The sequence below is a fragment of the Pseudonaja textilis genome, chromosome Z (assembly GCF_049901715.1).
Source record: "Pseudonaja textilis isolate UNSWEBS1 chromosome Z, rPseTex1.2, whole genome shotgun sequence".
Lineage (NCBI taxonomy): Eukaryota > Metazoa > Chordata > Lepidosauria > Squamata > Elapidae > Pseudonaja > Pseudonaja textilis.
The window spans coordinates 132,166,905-132,187,602 of record NC_142008.1 but is presented as its reverse complement, the minus strand read 5'-3'; the positions used below and the strand labels follow the sequence as shown (position 1 = coordinate 132,187,602).

At 41.4% G+C, this 20,698-nt stretch overlaps 1 protein-coding gene across 1 annotated transcript in view; it reads right to left on the bottom strand.

Annotated features, from left to right (window-relative positions):
* Positions 1-12,441: 12,441 nt before the first annotated feature.
* PRKCG (protein kinase C gamma) overlaps positions 12,442-20,698 on the bottom strand; it is a 44,396-nt gene continuing 36,139 nt past the window's right edge. The window contains exons 15-18 of the mRNA XM_026711889.2: positions 20,467-20,547; positions 19,234-19,341; positions 17,689-17,829; positions 12,442-16,995 (exon numbers count right to left, since the gene is read on the bottom strand). Coding sequence (XP_026567674.1) covers positions 16,744-16,995; positions 17,689-17,829; positions 19,234-19,341; positions 20,467-20,547 — 582 coding nt within the window. The 3' untranslated portion in view covers positions 12,442-16,743. The remainder of the gene's footprint in view (positions 16,996-17,688; positions 17,830-19,233; positions 19,342-20,466; positions 20,548-20,698) is intronic.

The window sequence follows — 20,698 nt, the reverse complement described above, 5'->3', positions numbered from 1 at the left end:
TCATCTCATCTCCAACCCATACCTGAGACAGGTATCTTAAGTCATCCTTAGCAGATTGGGTGTTAAAATAGAATTTTCCACATCAAACTATAATCTATGGATTAAGTTTAATGCACTTCATCAAGCATTTCATCACTGTCATAGTCAGGTGAACTCTGGGGCCATGGCATCAACACAGGAAGCCTTGACTTATGGCCACAATTGGGCCGTTTAGGTTGCTAAGCAAGGCAGTTAAGTGAGTCACACCCAAGTTTACTAGTTGTTTGCCACAGTTCTTATAAATCTCTGCAATTGTTAAATGAATCATGCAGTTAAAATGAATCCAGCTTCTTCCATTGACTTTGTTTATTAGAAGCCAGTGGGGAAGATTGCAAATGGTGATCACATGACCTCCGTATGACGCTACAACCATCATAAATACATGCTGTTGCCAAGCATCCGGATTTTGTTCACATGACAGGTTGTTGCGATGATCATAAATGTAAGGACTGGTTGCGAATCACTTATATTAGTGGTATAGTAACTGTGAACAGTCACTGAACAAATTTTTTAAACTGAGGACTGCCTATATTAGCCATCAGCCCGCACTAATACAGATTAACAAATGTGGAAGGAACTTTATAGGTCATCTAGTCCAACCCCCTCAAGCATACCTTATATCATTTTTGACAGATGATAGTCCAGTCTCATCACCTTGATTTCCTAGACCATTTTTCTTTGCACACAGGAAGAATCCATTATTTCAATCCAAGCTTTGGGGAGGGGGTGGAGTAGGAGTGTGGGGGAAAAGTTTCTGTATCCCATGCTCACAAGGTTGTTAAATTGTCCCATATATTATAGTTAATGTGTCACATTTTTCCTGCACTGCACTGAAAACCTGAGACTTAAGCATTCAGTGAACAGCTTAATCTCTACTTACTGTGTTCCCCAAAAATATGACCTACCCCGAAAGTAAGTCCTAGCTTGTTTTTTACACATGTTCCCAATATAAGTTCTCCCCCCCACAAAAAAATAACCCCAAATTCCGCCCACTTCAGGGTAAACAGATAAAAAATAAGTGGGGGGATGGGGGGATGGAGCTGTCCTACTTACTTTTGAACAGTTGTAACCAGGCCGCGTGCACCCTGACCCTGCCTTGCTGGCCCATTTCTTCTGCAGCCAGCAAGGCCAGAAAGGCTTTCCTGAAAGTCTGCAGCTGGTAACAGAGCTCTGGCTTGCCAGCCACAGAAAAAGTTCCTGAAGGCCTTTGACAGTGAAAAGGAGGCCGGGGACAACACACGCAAGTGAGGTGAGTCAGGGGATGGCATCTCCCCCCCAAAATAAGACCTGGCACCATTTTTTGTGGCAATACACACACACAAACTCTCTCTCTCTCTCTCTCTCTCTCTATCTATCTATCTATCTATCTATCTATCTATCTATCTCTCTATATATGACAGAGTCTTATTTTTGGAAAAACACGGGTATTTCTTGTGGTTTATGGATTGTAGCTTGGGAAAATTTGTCACATGCTAGTGCATGTATTCATGACTCTGGTAAGAAAAATGGTGTAATGTCTATCCAATTTTTATCAGAAATGTGGCCAGAGAATTTAGAATTGCAATTGACATCTCTTAATTAATAAACCTTGTTTAAATTAGATATGTATCTTATCAACAATATTAAACAGAGTGGGAGTGGAAATTAAATAAAGAAAATGGTTCTTTCCAAGTATTCATACCTGGAGCTTTTTCTCCTTCTCTATTCAATTCTTTGAGTTAAACAAGGACTAAATTTTCAGACTTCTTTTTATTGAACAAGTCTTTGCAATTGTTTAAATTAGATGTGTATCCCACCAACTGTACCACAAAGAGTGGGGATGGGAGTTTAATAAAGAAAAAAAAATGGCTCTTTCCAAGCACTCAGAGCTTTTTCTCTCTTTAAATCTTTGTGTTAAGCAACAAGGACTAAATTTTCAGACCTTTTATTATTAAGCAATATTACCCAGCTTAATATGGAAGGGGTCAACCTCAAACTGAACCTGGCCACAGCCATTTTTCTTGTTCCTTGTTCCTTAGTTGCCACACAGAGGGGGAAGGAGATTGGAATGTATTACTAGACACAACAAAAAGCTTTCTCGTAAGAACCAAGGTTATCTCTACTGGCAACATACAAGGATGGGGAAGGAGTGCCTGGAAAGCTTGCCAATTAATTGGCCAGTGTGACCTGTGAGATTTGGGGATGGGGTTATTTCCTAGTTTAATTATACTGTGGGAAAGATTTAGATTTGGTTTTCCATTGAAGCTATGCTGATATAATATAGTCATTAAACAAGACCATTGAGAAGGAGCCCAGTCTGAGAGTTCTGATTTGCTTGAGTTCATTAGTCGGAGTCTTGACAGAAGGGGCATTTTTTTGGTCAGTCTTCCAAAGTACATTCCTCTAGAGTTTCGATCTGACTTTAATTAAATTGTATTATTTAAAGCAAAATCCTGAAGTTGTGGAATCAGGATGATAAGGAAGACCAATTCTATTTGAAATTTTACAGTTTGTAATACAGCAGCTTTCAGGGCATCCAATCTAATTGGCATTGGTGTAACTCATGGTGTTGTTATCTTTGTTTATATAATACATCTTCTTCTTAAAAGCATTGCTACACTAACTAATTTTTCATTACAAAAAGGATTAATTTGCCAAATTATTGATGGAACCAGGCCTAATTTACATACATAATACCTCTAAGTCTCCAAGACAGATCCCTGATCAGACCCCAACCTCCCTTCCTGCTCCTCCATGCTGAAATTTGCTTGTGTTTATCTCTTATTGCTCGGGTTGATTTTGAATGGTTTAGTACTTTTCTAGCATAAACATGGAACCAAGATACAAGACTCAAAGCAAGGGTGGACAACTTGACGATGTTAAGATTTGTGGACTTCAACTCCAAGAATTCCCTAGCCACCATGGCCGGCTGGGGAATTCTGGGAGTTGGTGTCCACAACTCTTAACATTACCATGGGTGGAAACCCCCAATCCAAACTAATAATCAAGCCTTGTTCCAATGTTTATTTGACGGTAGATATTGGAAGAGGTCTCCTCCAAAGGAATGAGATATATCCCGCAGACAAAGAGATCTCTCATATATTTCCAGAAGGAGGGGGAAATGATGCACGCATACCGTGTTTCCCCCAAAATAAGACCCATCCTGAAAATAATTCCTAGCCTGATTTTTTTTGGGGGGGGGGGTTGGGCCTAATATAAGTCCTACCCCAAAAATAAGCCTGGGAGATGGGCATCGCCATCAGAAGAGTGATGAGCATGCAAAGGCTGCCAGCAGCAGCAGCCTGCCAGCCCCTTGGCACAGTGCAGATAAGTCTGAGGGTGGAGGCAGAGGCAGGGTGGTGACAGGCGATCCAGAGGTGCTGTGTGGCTACCTGGCTCACTGGAGGCTTGCAGAAGACTTGCACGGTGGCACTGGCAGCAGGCAGAGGTACGGGGGAGGCAAGCAATCTCGATGCCCTCCACAGGTGCCTGCCCCAGCATGGCCGTGAGCAAGCCAAGAGTCACTGTGTAGGGATTGCCTGCCTCCTTCCCCGCCTTCCATGCCTCTGCCTTCACCTGGCGCCACCATGCACTTTTTACCCAGAGGGAAATGAAGCTTCATCTGCTTGCAAACGGGGCACTTTGAACTGGAGCTAATCGCTCCATTTCGAAGCGCCCCATTTGCAAGCAGATGAAGCTTCCAGTCTCCATCATTTCTCCATCCAGGCAAAAAGTATGATTGCCCTGGGAAGCCCTGTTAACTGCTGCAGTCGTGGGCAAGCAGATGTGGGAGGGAGAAGGAAGGTGGCTACAAAATAAGACATCCCCCGAAAATAAGTTCTTTTGGTCAAAATTATACACACACACACACACACACACACACACACACACACACATGTTTTCTTAAGTTTTCGCGGGTACTTACATGTATGGTATTCAGCTTTGTTCGGGTATTTTCCCACGTCATTGTAGTTGTGCTTTTAAAGTTGTAGCAATGTTTCGGCAGAATCTCATCTGCCATCATCAGGCTTCTGTATAGTGTTCGTCTGTGAATCAGAAATGGCACAGCAGTAGGCTAGCACCAAATTTAAAACAGAAACGGCTGTGAAAATCTGACTCACAGACGAACACAATACAGAAGCCTGATGATGGCAGATGAGATTCTGCCGAAACATTGCTACAACTTTAAAAGCACAACTACAATGACGTGGGAAAATACCCGAACAAATCTGAATACCATACATACATACACACACACACACACATATATGACCCAGTCTTATTTTCGGGGAAACAAGGTATATGTTCACAACTAATAATGTAACAGAAATCAGGTTACTTCCTGCTCTTCTGTTATCTACAAAGAACAATGGTCTCAGAAGAAACATTTGCATCTTGAGATTCAGGAGTTGCTATGGAAATGTTCTGATAAAACTTACCATGGGCCATTGTGAGCAGCAAGGCCGTTCCTTATGTCTCAATTTTCCCACCTTTTAATTTTACAAATAATTCAGGGCAAACACATCTGATACACCTTCTTTTTCCTATTTTCTTTACAACAACCCTATGAGGTGGGTTGGGATGAGAGTGGCCGGCCCAAAGTCACCCAACTGGTTTGCATGGCTTAGGTGGGACTTGAATTCATGGTCACCTACTTTCTAGCCTAATGCCTTAACCACTAGACCAAACTGGATATTACATAGTCCCATTCTGTGGAATTCTGGGAGTTGAAATCTATATATCTTAAAGTAGCTAAATCTGACAAACACTGCCACAGACAATCATAATAAAAGTCATTTTAATCTTCCTGCAGAGTTGATTTCTTAGTCTGGTCTACATAGTAAGGCTAAAAGTACCCCAAAAACTGAATTATATTCAATTATGATCCTGTTCTACCTGTCAGAACTTTTCTTGAAAAACAGGAAATCTCTTATTCTGCGATTACTTACTCACTTCCACCTTTAAGGATTTTTCCCCCAGGGAAATGAAAGAAGATACAAGGATGCCCAGCTGTCTCCCTGTAGATCTAAGCAGTTGGTGACTAGAATGTGAATGTCGAACCATTGCAGATAGAGTGATGTCACAGGCAGAAAAAATTTCCTCCCTTTTACCCATTCAGCCTGAACATCTGGATGAAAATAACCACGGAAACTACAGGCAGTCATAGAGAGATTATTGAAAGGGAGGAAGGAGGGGAGATGTCTCAGTCAAAATGCAGAACAAGATACATGCCAACATGTACATAAACATACTATCTTTATTTACATAACAGAAAACCAGCCTCCTGTATTTGAGATGAGCTCTGGCTAATGTTGCATCTAACTACAAGCATTGCTCTGGTGAGCTTTCTTTGCTTTCACTATGACTTATGATACAAATACACACAAGCACACGTATGTATCAGTAATAATATACTGCACCCATTTAGTATGTTCCTAAGCATTTTTCACTTAATGTAAACAATAGTTTAATGGAGATTTTCTCTCTCTCTCAGCTCATTGATGTAGGCAGGATCAGGAAATACAAATAGTCCTCAACTTACAACTGGTCGCTTAGCAACCCCTCCTGGGGAGTACTTAGGGTCACATGACCACATGTGAACTGCTCAGCAACTGGACTGCCTTTATAGCTACCTTCAGTGCTTCCGGGTTTTAGCAAAACCAACCCCAAGTAAACCAATGGTTCTGTTTACAACTGCCCTGTCCACTTAACAAATGCTGCAGGGGAAAAAAGGTTGTAAAATTGGGGTCTGTCACCTAGGTCACCTGCTTTATGACCATCAAGATTTATGACCATGATGGGTGGGCTCATTGTAAATCAAGGGCCACCTATAATGTGGGAATAGATTGGACTGTGTTTTAACATGGTAAAGGAATTGTAACCAAATCTTGAAAGTCTATTGTATTCCACCTCTTACATAACACAATCAAGGAGTTGTGTTAAGTTTCTTTCTCACACTTTCTCTGTTCCTAAGACTCAGAGCTTTTCTTTACCAGCTCACCATTCTCTTCCTCCTTCTCTGAGCCAAAATTCAGCAAATTCTATCACATTTTCCCTGAAACTCAGCATAAAACTGCAGCCATGTTATTTCTTTTTCCAAATATGCCAAACATTTTCCAAGCTCTGGGTACTGTAGCACAATCCCTAGAGTTATATTTAGTCCATGAAATTTAAAAGCTGCTGGTAGCAAAACATACTTTTCCACGTAACAAACAGACTTTTCCACGTAACAAACAGACTTTTGCACGCCTAGCAGAAACAGGCAATAAAACTGTGTCTGGTACTTGCAATAAACAGTTTTGGGGAGGAGGGTGGTATCTACTGTACCTGTGGTAATGATGTAGGGTGGACACAGGAACATAACATACTAAAAATGGAAGGGCCCAACTGAGGCTATCAAGCTCATCCCTGCTCAGTGCAAAAATCAAAAGTAAAGTATCCCAGACCGTTAGTTATCCAATCTCTATTTGAACCTGCAGTAAAGAGGAACCCACACCATCTAGTTAGAGGTAGACTTTGCTTAATGACCATTTGCTTACTCTACCTGCCACCTAGGTACTTACAACTCAATTTTGAAGTAGTGATGGCCACACCCATTTCTGTGATCACGTGATCATATTGTGAGTGCTTGGCAACCCACTAACCTTTACAGCCATTTGCAGAGTCCTGCAGTCATATGACCATTACTTTTGACATTTTTTCCCGTTTTCCAGTGTTCCAGCAAAAAATACCCAATGATTCACTTAGCAACCATGGCGTTCACTTAACAATCATAGTACTTGTTTAATAACTGCAGTATTAGCTTTATGACCACTAGAGAAAAAGTCATAAAATTAGGAGTTGTCACATGGTGAGTCACTACATGACAGCAAATATGACTGTTAATTCCAGCTCAATTAAAGTTACAAGTCATGGAGTAACTATAACTGATCATATTACACAGAAGGAGGTCAATGTTTTTTTCTTTCTCTTTTAAGGAAAGGGACCTTTGTAAAACCTATTCTGAAGATTAAAATACGGTTCTCCCATATTCCCTGCCTGAAAATGGCATGACATTGGGTCAGCAATTTCCAGCTATTGTGGTTACAAGACAGAGGCTACCTTAAAAGGATTTGGTGATCATATATAGTTGCTCACTCCTCACACAGTGATGCAACACATAATTGTACTCCCAAATGCCTGTCCAAACAGTTTGCAAAAATTGCACCCAGGTTGAAGATTTTAAGATTGCCTCATCAATCTTATCTAAGATTGTTATCTAATAAAAATTATCTAATCTAAGACTGTATTACTATTACTCTTCTCATCATTCCTATTCCCTATCTCTTCCAGCTTATGATTATAACCGTGTCACTTGTATTTTTACAATTTATAGTGTTTATTTGTTCTCTTGTGTGATTTGACTGCTTATTAGTAACCTATGACTATCCCTAAGTATTGTACTTATGATTCTTGACGAATGCATTTTATTTTATTTTTTCTTATGTACACTGAGAACTTATGCACCAAAGACAAATTCCTTGTGTATCCAGTCACATTTGGCCAATAAAGAATTCTATTCTATTCTATTCTATTCTATTCTATTCTATTCTATTCTATTCTATTCTATTCTATCAAAGGATAAGAACCTGATTGGCTGAGGAGGCCCAACAACACAACCCTACAGAATTTCACAACTCTCTCGTTTCTCTTCTCAACTTTACTCTTATAGTTATGGCTGTGGTGGAAGGATTTAGAGGATGAACAGCATCAAGTGCTAAAATTGTAAAGAAATGGGAGTTACAGGTATACTATAGTGAATCTCAGATCTTCACATGCTGGCTCAACATCTCCCAGCACAATAGACCATGTCGTGGCCAGCATAACCAAGGATCAAGAATCCTCCTGAGCTCTTTTTGTCTGTTGTGCTTGTTGTTTTGCCTTCTTCGGTTTCCTGGCCCTTCCAAGCCAAGATCAGAATCCACAATACATAAATTTATGAATGTTTGAAGAGAACGATTCTTAAAAAGAGCGATGTTCTCTTCCCCCGCTATTCTTGTGCCAGGTATGGTTACATACCTTGTACAAATGCTAGAAAATCAATCTTTCCAGAATGCAGGAAAATCCTCACCTGTTTGGTTCTGTTATGTAGCTGTTCTGAAAGCTAATCTTTTCAGAGGTGGAAAGACCCAGAAGGGATTAATTCTTCCCAAACAGGTGGGGGGAGAGAGGTGGAGGGAATACTGTTTTTATCCTGCAGTACCCTCTAGTGTTCATAAGCCCTAATTACACCTGTTCCAGGAGGAAAGAATTCCATTCCTGACTAATGCAAACTATATATTTTTGTTCAAGAGTTAAGAAAAAATAAAAAACCCTGGATTCCAACCTCCAAAATTACTAGAAACTGTAAAATCAAACAAACTTGTTTTTTCCCCACTTGAGTCTTTTTTCCCCATCATCTTTTCAGAGAGACACCAAGTATTTATTATGCTGTGATACTACAGCAGTCTCATACACAGAATAAAAATGGTAGTCCAGACATTCCACCAATAAGAATATCTTGGATTGTCCTTGGCACAGCTAACCAGACATGATGTCCACCCACATTTTATTGTTCTTATCTTCCTCCCTTACTGTGCACATGGGAGTAACAAGTAAATTCTTTCACTTAGAACTACAATTGTATTTTCTATTATTAAGCAAAGGTGTTGTTCAGTGAGATGTGCCCAATTTTATGACCTTTCTGGACACAGTAATTAAATGAATCACTGCAGTTAAGTGACTCATGTGGTCATTAAGCAAATCTGACTTCCTCCATTGACTTTGCTTTATAATACTGCAACATTTGTGAATACATGCCAAGTTTCCAAGTGCCAAACACGCAAACTTTGATTGTGTGATCATAGGGGTGCTGAAATACTCATAAGTGTGAGGACCAGTTGTCACTTTTTTCCAGTCCCATTGTGTGAATCATTGTTAAATGTGATAGAAGAAAATATTTGTAGCTCAAGGCTGACCTGTGGGGTTCAGCCTTGAGCTACAAATATTGCTCTCTGAGTTTGGTGGGCTCAGAGGAGCCACAGCAAGGACCCCACGGCTGCTAAATGAATGGTTATTAAGCCTAGAACTACCTTTACATATTATTTTATATTGTAAAATGACTCAAAGCAAGGTACCCTAGGTAAGGAATAAAATGGAGCATGGGGTGATGTTAAAACCCATTTATATTGGGCTGTGTTCACAGTCAGACATATGACTGGCTGCCCTTCCTCTTTGAAAATCCTTTAAAATAAATTAAGAGCTTTGCCTTGAACCCCGTATGGCTGTGGTAGCCCACATCATTTGCTGTCTAGTTATTAATGGGGGGAGCAGAATAACAGAATTGGAAATGACTTTGGAGATCTCTTCTAGTCCACCCACCTGCTCAGCCTTCTACCTCTCCTTCCAACTCTGCCCCATTAAGAGTTTGTTGATGAATGCAAAGGTCCTTTTTCCAAAACCTTTTCTTCCTACCCAAGCCCTCAGGAGCATTTCCAAGACTTCTAAGGCATAATTTTCAAGATATAATTTGCTTTCCCCCCAGCAGCCATGAAAATCCAGTGCAGGTAGTCCTTCATCTTCACCTATTCATTTTTTAGGTTGCGGGTGGCTTCTATTTTAAAAGAAACCTTAAAAAATACAGGTAGTCCTTGACTTACCACCATTCATTTAGTGACTATTCAAAATTACAATGGCAGTATAAGATGACACCTGGAATACTACATCCAGTTTGCGTCACACCACCTTATAAACAAGATGTAGAAGCTTTGAAAAGAGCACAAAGGAGAACAAAGGAGATTAAGGGACTGGAGGCTAAAACATATGAACGGTTACAAGAATTGGGCATGGCTAGTCTAGGGAAGAGAAGGACCAGGGGTGACATGATAGCAGTCTTCCAATATCTGAGGGGCTGTCACAGAGAGGAAAGGATCAAACTATTTTCCAACCTGAAGACCAGACAAGAAACAATGGATGGAAACTGATTAAGGAGATTCAACCTAGAAATAAGGAGAAATTTTCTGATAGTGAGAATAATCAACCAATGGAACCAAAATTAATGGGTGCTCCATCACTGGAGGTTTTCAAGAATATTGCCACTTGTCACTGGAAGAAATGCTTGGCCAAAAAATAAGAGTTCAGACCAGAATTGTTCCTACTGGGAATTACTGAAGGAAAATATAGCAAAGGAATGATATACCTAATGTTGTATGTTATAATCGCAGCAAGATTGGTTTATGCCCAAAACTGGATTAAGGTAGATATCCCTGAGCAAAGTGAAATAATAAAGAAAATTTGTACAGAGATGGACAGGCTAACACTGGAAATTAAAGATAAGGACGAAACAGAATACTATGAAGTCTGGAACAAACTCTGTTAATGGTTAGATTCGAAAAAAAGAAGTCGGAACAAAGGGGGAAAAATTGTGACACTATATAAGATGGAAGGTGGATGAACTTTAAGCTAAAGACAATGTAATGTAGTGGATATGACTATGTAAAAAGAATGTGAAAGGAAATTAGGGTTGTAATTAGGAAATTATATACATTTATAGCACCAACTTAGTAATGTAAAATAAGGAAAAGACTAACTGTTATAAGTGATTATATGTTATAGCATGTATGGAAAAATAACTGCCAGGAAAGTCACGCTATGTTCAATTGTTTTTAGTGCTTATTCAGTAAAACTTTTCTATTAAAAAAAATATAGCCACTTGTCACAAACGGTATTGGGCAGTAGTGAATAATCTTTTTCAGGTCCTGTGCTGATAATTGTGCGTGTGCTCACGCTCACGTATGCCAGCACCCAGAAGGCAATGCATGCTGGGGGGCCCCACACCCCCTGCGCATGCACAGAAGATCCCCCATGCGCCATGAATATCTATGCATGTGCACACGATTTCCCCTGCGTGTCCTGCATATGCACATGCGTATGCGCTCCCCCTGCACATCATGCATCTCTGTGCATGCAGACAAGTCCCCATCTGTGCATGCATGCACTATCCCCACGCACACCACGCATCTCTGCACATGCACGCATGATCCCCATGCACACCATGCACCTGTGCATGCGTGTCTCCCATGCATGCCCACACCCACACGTATGTGCGTCAGTTACCCAACAATTGGCTGTCAGGTGGCAGCATCTATGCATGCACAATGGGGCTCTCCCAGGTGAGCTCTCACATGCCAGAAGAGGCTCAGCATGCCACTTCCGGCATGCTTGCCATAGGTTCGCCAACACAGGTATAGGGTGTCCTGCTTGAGGAGGAGGTTGGACTAGATGACTTCTAAGGTCCCTTCCGTTTTTTTCTGTTATATAGGCTTATGACTTTTTCACACCACCATTGTTGTATCCCCATGGTCACATGATCAAAATTTGGATGCTTGGCAACTGGTTCATATTTACAAAGGTTGTGGCAACTGATTCATATTTATGACAGTTGCAGTATCCCGGGGTCATCGAGTCCCCTTTTGTAACCTTCTGACAAGCACAGTCAATGGGGGATCCCGATTCACTTAACAACGGTGTTACTAACAACTGCAGTTAGTAACTCGCTTAACCACTGTGGCAAGAAGTCGTGAAATGGAGCAAAACTCACTTAACAACTTTCACTTAGCAATATAAACTTTGGGCTTAATTGTGGTTGTAAGTTGAGGATTACTTGTAAGACAACATTGGGTATACCTCAACTCCCAGAATTCCCCAGCCAGCATACAGTTTGGGCCTTAAGGTTGCCATGTTTGAAAAGCATTGCAGTAAGGCAACCAGCTTCTTCCAGCTGACCAGTGGAGTAAAATAGTAATGACAACAAAAACTACCCAGCCAATGCCCCTTTGCATAAACAATGTGCTCGCTTGTCAAAAGCCACTGCCATAGTCAGGGAGAGCTGCTACAGCCTCATTCTTTCCTCAGAGCTCCTGCCAATTAAAAAAAAAAAAATCCACCCACCCACCAGCTCTGCAGAGCTCTAACGTTTCAGCTGGAAAACTAAACTCACTGTGAATTTGGAGGCATGACTGCTGAGCTGGAAATAAATGGGCTCAGCTGCTAAGCAGGGACATTATGGCATCCCAGAGCCGAGGCAATGATTAGAGAACGGTGCAGAGGCAGCTGTAGAAATGCCCTGTGTGTATGCTTACATGTTCTACTGCCAGCATTAGCAGCCAGGAAAAATTGCTGTTGCCATCAAAAGGGCAGAATTCCTGCAGGACCTTTAGGTCTACAATCTAAAATTATTCAGTTGAAGCCATTGCATGAAAATAAAGTTCTCGGGATTTAAGGGATTTTTCCATCTAGGAAGCATGTTCCAAAATGCACATCAGGAATCCCATTATCAGCCACCCCCCCAAAATCTGTAGTCTTGTCACCCGAAACATGGACAGAAAAACAAACACAAACTGAGGATTGGATAAATATCTTTTATGTTGAAATGCATAGGTGAGTCCATTCGATTATGATATTGGCTACAGAGAATCACAAGCCAAAGAGAAGGTAGGAGTCATGGGGTGTCTGATTATCCCCAAATTGGTGTTGGCGGTGATGGGGAAAGGCAAGATAATTAGCAGAGTGGGGGAAAAACGAGGCAGGAAACTGATGGAAGACTTATGCATTGTAAGGGTTGAAGGAAGAAAACCTCTAGAAATATTTGGAAAAGAACAAATTGGCACCCTCTAGAGCAGGGGTGGGGGACTATGGCCCCTTTATGACCTGTGGACTTCGACTCCCAGAATTCCTGAGCCAGCAACTGAGCCAACCAGTTGAAGTCCACAGGTCATAAACGGGCTATAGTTCCCCTACCCCTCTAGATCTTGCTCACTGCTCATACACCCAGAACTCTGGATTCTACAACCACATATTCATTATGTACATATAAATCAATTCATTATATAATAGTTAATGCATGAAAGAGAAGACAACGTTTCCATCTCAACATCTGGTACTATATAAAGCTTGGGAATTCTCCCTTCCAGTAACTAGCTCAATATAGTGGAATTCTATGACATTTTTAAAATGTTCTATCTGCCAGAGAGGGAGAACATGAAAGTGTACCAAGCTTCAGTTGTATTGGTTTATATTTTTCCTCAATCAGTGATGAGGAAAATGAAGGGGGCACAAAATTGTAGGCCAGTGTACAAAACGTTGTTATAAAGTGATGGGTTTCAACTAATATAAAGGAGAGGAAAAAACTGCAAGAAGTTGCTTCTAGGGTATAAGAATTAACATGTTAATATTTCCTCTTTCCTAAATATGTCCTGCTGTCAGCAGAATAAGTCATTTTTTGACCTCACCCCACCTGCCAATTAAATTCAGTTATCTTTCATCTGTAGCACAAATTCGTATGAGTAAACACTTCAAGAGTGTGAATAAACATTGCACTTTCAATGTGCCGTCTCATGACAATTCAGTAGCTGACACAGGCCACAGCAGGAAAATTTTAGTTTCCAGTAGAGTTCTATCATCAGCTAAATAAATACCAGGATGTTGTTGTTTTTCTTGCACCAAAAAAATAATTGGGAAGAATCACGAGGGGATGTTTACATTCCAATCATTAGTGATGCTCTCAGAATAGAGAGTGAGATCTCAGTTTACCATACCTCAGTTTTAAAGCTGTAAAGACAGTCAGGTGTAGCTTGGAAGAGATGGGTGTCCCTTTAGAAAGATGGAAACATGGAAGGTACACATATTCATTATGTACATATAAATCAGTTCATTATATAATAGTTAATGCATGAAAGAAAAGACAAAGTTTCCATCTCAACATGCTGTTCTGTGGAAGAAGACACATATTTGACCCAAAGTCTAATACCATATTTGCCATCATCATTGCTCTCTTTCAAGGTTTTATTTACAGCTGTGGTGTTGGTGATGGGAAGCCATGTTAGAGGGAGGTGTTAATGTTGGAAATTAAGGGCCAGGAGGTTGTGCCACATACGATGCGATGCAGCATTTCTCAACTATGGCAATTTTAAGATGTACAGACTTCAACTTCCAGAATCCCCTAGCCTGCCAAGGTTGGGAAACACTAATGCGATGCCTAGGAAGGAGAAGCAGGACTGGTGAGGTTTTCACAAGATTTTGGGAAGGAAAGTTTACTAGCAACGTGTGAGGTGCAAGTAATCAAGGTTTTAAGAAGACAAACACATCAAATATTATAATATTTCACTGTAGCAGATAAGACTAGGAAAAGCACCATGGAGGTGAAGCTGAAGATTACAATTTGCAAATGGATATTAATTGAAATGAATATCAGAAATTGTTTGAACCACTAATTAATGGAGAGAGAAGGCAGTCGTTCTTTCTTGATAGCTTCCCAATTTAAAAGGCATTTCAAGAGAGTAACTCAGAATCATTTAATGTAAACTAGATATCCTTTGAGATAGGGTTTCCCAGCTTGGCATCCTTCAGATCAGAGGTGGTTATTCAGCAGGTTCTGACCAGTTCTGGGGAACTGGTAGCAGAAATTTTGAGTAGTTCAGAGAACCGGCAAATACCACCTCTGACTGGCCCCGCCCCCCATCTATTCTCTGCCTCCCGAGTCCCAGCTGATCACCTGGGTCTTCTTTTGTTGCCCTGCACAGGAGAACGGAGCTGGAAAGAGGGTTAGTGAGGTGGGGAGAGAATGGGGATTTGGCAGTAACCTTTCCCTAGGAGTGGGGAGGGAATGGAGATTTTACAGTATCTTTCCCCTACCACGCCCACCAAGCCATACCCACCAAGCCACACCACAGAACCAGTAGTAAAAAAATTTGAATCCCACCACTGCCCCAGATGTGCTAAAATTGGTACTTCTGGAACTACAGTTTCGAAGGAGAAGTGTAGGAGACTCAAATGTTTTAAGCCTATGAAGAAATATCTCCTCTATACACTAAAATAGTAGCAACTAAAGAGTAAGTTATCTTCCCCCAACACTTTCTATATCAATGTAGCATTCTGAGATTGCTCTTTCTCCATTCATTACATATCCTGCTTTACGGTAGTTCTTTAAATATGGAGTTCTCTAATTTAATAAATCCATGCCACAGCATTCCCCTCCTGGAGCCCAACTCTCAGGCAGAGTTAAGCAGAGGGGGTATTGAGCAGGTTCTGAGCACTTCTGGAGAACCGGTAGCGGAAATTTTGAGTAGTTTGGAGAACCGGAAAATACCACCTCTGACTGGCCCCGCCCCCATCTGCCTCCCAAGTCCCAGCTGATCGGCTGGGTCTTCTTTTGTTGACCTGCACAGGAGAACAGAGCTGGAAAGCAGGTTAGTGGGGTGGGGAGGGAATGGGAATTTTGCAGTAACCTTCCCCCAGGAGTGGGGAGGGAATGGAGATTTTACAGTATCCTTCCCCTGCCATGCCCAGAGGTGGTATTCAGCAGGTTCTGACCAGTTCTGGAAAACCAGTAGCAGAAATTTTGAGTAGTTCGGAGAACTGGCAAATAGAGCCCTCCGACTGGAGATTTTATAGTATCCTTCCCCTGTCACGCCCACCAAGCCACGCCCACAGAACCGGTAGTAGGAAATTTTGAATCCCACTGCAAGAGTTAAGTGATTCAGTGTGCACTTCATATTTAGGTCTCCATTTTCATTGCACAACTACATTTTACTATATAGCTGTCGTTTTACTGCATTATCGATCGGGATATTTTCTAAAGCTTGGCAGCCATTTTATAGTCCTGAAATAAGAGCAGAAGATATAACCTGGATAACTCCGAGTTAAATTTCATGATACCCCTCTCACAAAATACAGCCGTTACCCTTTGGCCAGTTATTTTTACACAAAATATGTATGACATAAAATTAGCTAGGTAATCCATGGTTTAACCATTTCTAATCAAATGAGTCGTCCGGTATCCTCACTACCTGGGGGAAATTAGGGCCACTTTATTGGAACCAGTCTTTTACTCTTTCATTCGCCATTTTTTAGTCAAATCATGGTACCCAACCTGCATCATTTGAAGGACCATCACAAAAGACACAGAGAAGCTGAATTCCGGTGAAAAAATTACAAGGCAGAAGGTATTTTTACAAAATTCCTTGCATCGGTAGTCTGATAATGTGAGAGGACAATCTTGATCAAATTTCAGGACCCGCCAAAGGTTGATTGCAACAAGAGGAATTTCTCTCTTATCTAGGCTCTTAAACTTTCTTTCCCTTAATGTAGCTATATATCTATATTTATTTACCTATCTATCTATATAGTCTGTGGGTGTGTACATGCTTCTGAGTCAGAGGTCCCCAATGCTTGGGCTACAGTCTACTACTGGCCCTGGAGCCGTTTGGAACCGGACCGCAGAAGAGGCATGAGAGCGCAGCGCATCCCCACTTGCCCAGGCAGTGGGTGAGCATGTGCTTGCCCCCCCTCTCCCAGAAACATCCCCTTCCCCCACCCCACCAGTCCACAAAGCCAGAAAGGTTGCGGAATTCTGGTCTGAATATTTCTCTCTCCCTTTCTCCCTCTTTCTCTCTCTCTCCCTCTTTCTCTCTCTCTCTCCCTCCCTCTCTCTCCACATGCACGCGCACACTTTCTCATTCTTAACCTCACCAGTTTGATTGCACCTAAGCGGGGGGGAAGGAAGGAGGGAAGCGACACACCAGAGAATGCAATTAACAAAATATTTCTGGGGAATCACAGTTGGGATTGGGTTTCAACTTGGACTCATGCTCTCAGGAGCAGAGTCCAACAGCCAAGGTGTTGGGGAAGTCGGGTGGTTATGGATCATTCTCACACTAAAGAAGTAGGAGAAGGGATCATTGCCGCTGGGGAGAGAGGCATTCCAGTTGGGGAGAGAGGCATGCCAGTTGGGGAGAGGCTTCCCTGCCGCAGGGTGGATGGATGCACGAAGTCAGGGTTGATGTAGGTAAATCCTTGGAATTCACTCTGATCAAGGCTGGCTAGAACCAGCTGGTCTGGGGGTGTCAGCGCTGGTGGTGCCCGTGTAAAGAACTTGTCAAAGTTTTCACCGCTGCGACCACACTAGAGCAGATGTAGAAAGAGAAAAAGAAAAGGACGGAAGAGATATTGAGGGAAGAAGTTGATAAGAAAAATGTTATTTTTTCAGTCAATACAACCATCTCTTTCCTTGTTACTAGCTAAGGCTTAGACTACCTAGTGATACTTATAGATTTTGAGGAAGGAAAAAACAAACAAGCTTCTGCAAAGAGTTCTTCGTCCAGAACTATATGAACTCATATAGATAGTCCTCGACTTACAAGCATTTGTTTAGCAAATGTTCAAAGTTAAAACGGCACTGAAAAAAGTGACTTACAATCGCTGAAGTATCCCCACGATCATGTGATCAAAATTTGACTGTTTGGCATCTGACATGTACAGTATTTATATTTTGCAAATACAATTGCCATTTGCAACCTTCCCAGTCAGCTTCCGACAAGCAAAATCAATGAGAAAGGGTAGATTTGTTTCACAACCTCGTGATTCACTTAACAACTGTGGCAAAAAAGGTCATAAAATCAGGTGTAACTCACTTGACGACTGCCTTACATAGCCATGGAAATTCTGAGCCCCACTTGTGGTTGTAAGTTGAGGACTGCCTGTATAACCTTCCTTTGTGATTCCTCTCTTAGTTTTCTATTCTAAAAACATGGCAGATAGCAGAATAATATAAACTCTACTCGGGGGGATAATTGGTGACAACCAACAACTACTCACGGGCCTAGGTGTGAAAGGCGGAGCAATTTCCAGCTGTTCCAGTTTCTCCCAGTCCATCCAACGGAAAAATCCATGCTCCCGAATATCCCGTTCCCCTTCTGGTCCTGACCCCAGGCGCTTCAGGGGATGCTTGGTCAAGAACTAAGGAACAGGGAGAACTTTGCTAGCTCTGCATCTTTACTTTAAGGAATCTGATCCAATCTGGCACCAGATGGGAAGATATAGTCGCAATGCAGAACACCACTGTTATTTCAAGGAGTTGGTTAACGTATTTTGGTTTATCCTTCACATTAAGAAAAGGTCTAGAAGTTTAGAACTCATTCTGAGCTAACCTGTTCGTTTGTTTTTACTCTTAATAAAGGAGAAGGAGAGGGAAATCATCGCCCAGCTGCAGAGTTTTTCTTTCTGTGAAAGCCTCCATCTTTTAATTCCCATCCCAGAGGCATGTGCCACACAGTCAAGGTCCGGTCCTGCAGTCTGATCACCACAGCCACGAAGTTGTGGTGTCAGGTTTTGGTAAAAACCTTGCGAGCTTTGCTGTTGGGAGCTTTGGCAGAGTCCCTAGCATTGGGTACTGTGGAATTTGGCCTCTTGAAGACATATTCAGAACTGCTAACAGGCTGTAAGAAATTTGAGTATCATTTTGCTTGGTATGTTATGCTTTTAAATCTGTTTGCTTGAGCTAATAATAAATCTTAAAAATCCCTTTATCCACTGGTGTGCTTACCGTCACTGGATCCAAAAGAATCAATTGCCTGGGCATCCGATACAGAACTTGCTCTGACACTTGGCAAAACAGAAGGAGACACTGAACCAAGCAAACAAGAGTTCCCACATTTACACTGGAAACAGAGGAACACCCACGGGGCAAAGAGATGAAATAAATACTTAACTACATCCAACCATACTGATTTTCCCCTGGCAGTGTTTAATGTAAACTTGGATTACTTTTTGGTTTTAAAACCAAGGAGGGAACAAATCCATATAAGTTTCAAAGGCCAGATTTTTTTCAAAAGACAATCCATCAGTTTGGCATTCCTCAATATAGTCCAGATGTGTTGGACATGATGCTGAGAATTATTTGAACTGAAGTTCAATACATCTAGAAATCCCTGGGGAATTCTGTATCAATTGTCACTTCCCTGCAAAACTGTACATCTTAGAAATGGTTCTTGTAGCATTAGATATGTAATGGTGTGTGGGAATGACCTTGGGACATAGGAGCTAGAAGAAAAGCTGCCTAGGGAACTATCAGATAAGAGGGGGTGTAGCCTGTAGTTGCATAACAGGAAGAGAAAGGGATAGAAAAGAACCACCCTAACTTATCAGGTGGTTAAAAAAAAAAAACAGCGGGAGATCTGTACTTTGAAATTTGTGAGATTTTGTAAGTGTAGCCTTACAATGAAGTTGAATTAGCTGAACTAGTCCTGTTTCTTTTCTGGACTACCTGGGAGGGCTGACAGAGTTCAATCTTTCATGTTGTCTCAGGAAATATGACAAGGGGCCCCTTCCACTTAGGTGTGACAGTTCTGAAACAAGACTCACTCCTTTGCAGATGGAGACAGCCTCCCGTGAAAGAGATTTAGGATAAGATACTGTGTGTTCCATGATCGACTGGAAGAGCTCATCCTCATCCTCCCCATCAAATGGTGGCTGCAGACCAAGAAAACACAGGGAAAATAAGCAACAATGATTCTATGCCCCCCAGAAAGCATAGCATGTATGTGTGTGAAATGTTTGCTCTATTAAATACATTTTCCTACTTGGAAGTCTCAGTAGTGTAAAAAAACTGCTGTACACATAACACAGATAAATGACACACGTAATCTTACATCTTTGAGCCATATTTCCAGGTTTTTGTGCAAAAGGAAGTTGCAGAGTGGCACTTGGATTCATACAGAGAACAAAAGTATGCATGGCAATCGAAATATACAAAGCCCTCTGGAAGAACGAGAAGATTCTTTCCCTGTTTCTACTTTACATTTCTGAAATCGCATGAGTGCATTTCTTTTCAAAATGTCTACTAAGCCCTTTCTCCAATTGTTTCTGCCCTCCCCACCAGATCTAGCAGAGAAGGTATGTTCCAGGTACCTTTTATTAAACAATGTCTTTTTGATAGAACAGCATCAGCCCAAAATTCAGATGGCCCCAATGACTGTTCCCCCAGGCCTTTGGGTCAGCGTGGGGGTGGGCTCTGCTGCTATGGCTAATCATTTCTCCTTGGACCCCAAGGGGGTGGTTATGTTTGGAGGGGTTGTTTGCTTTAATCTCGTCATCTGCCCAAAGTCACTTGTGTGAGGTGGGCAGCTATATAAATGACATAATTAATAAATGGAGAATTGTTCATCTAACACTAAATTCAGTGGAAACATATATTTCAGCTTTAATGCAACCTCTTTTTCTCAGCCTCAATTCTTAAGGTTTCCACTAGGCTAAGAGCCACTAAGCATCTTCTTCCCCTGGTGACTCCTAGTTTCTCATATGAGACTGATGCACCTTAGCATCCAGGAAGGAATGCTAGTTTGTTATCAGTGATTCAATGAGCAACAAATTCCCTACGCCCAAAGATCTCAACCCCACTTGAAAATTATGAAAATTCTCTGAAGCACACCCAGGAAATGGTAATGACTGAGTTTAATCCCTAATAGCCTTTGTTTCCTGATCTCATAGCTTCATGGCTATCAATCATTTCTCCAGATAATGTAAAGACATTTTTGAAGTGGAATAAATGGTAAGGAATTCTTGCATATACGTACCTGAATCCTTGCATATACATACCTGTCCAGCTAACATTTCATATAGGAGAACACCAAATGACCACCAATCCACAGACTTCCCATAGGGCTGGTAGGCTATAATCTTAAGAGAGGGGAAAATGAGAACTTCAGCCCCTTGAGATATATCTCATTTCACATTTTGATCAGGGCAGCTCCAACTGAGCAGCTAACAAAATTAAAGATATAATTATCTACAATCAAGCCAAACATAACCAAGAAAGCCAAAAAAAAAA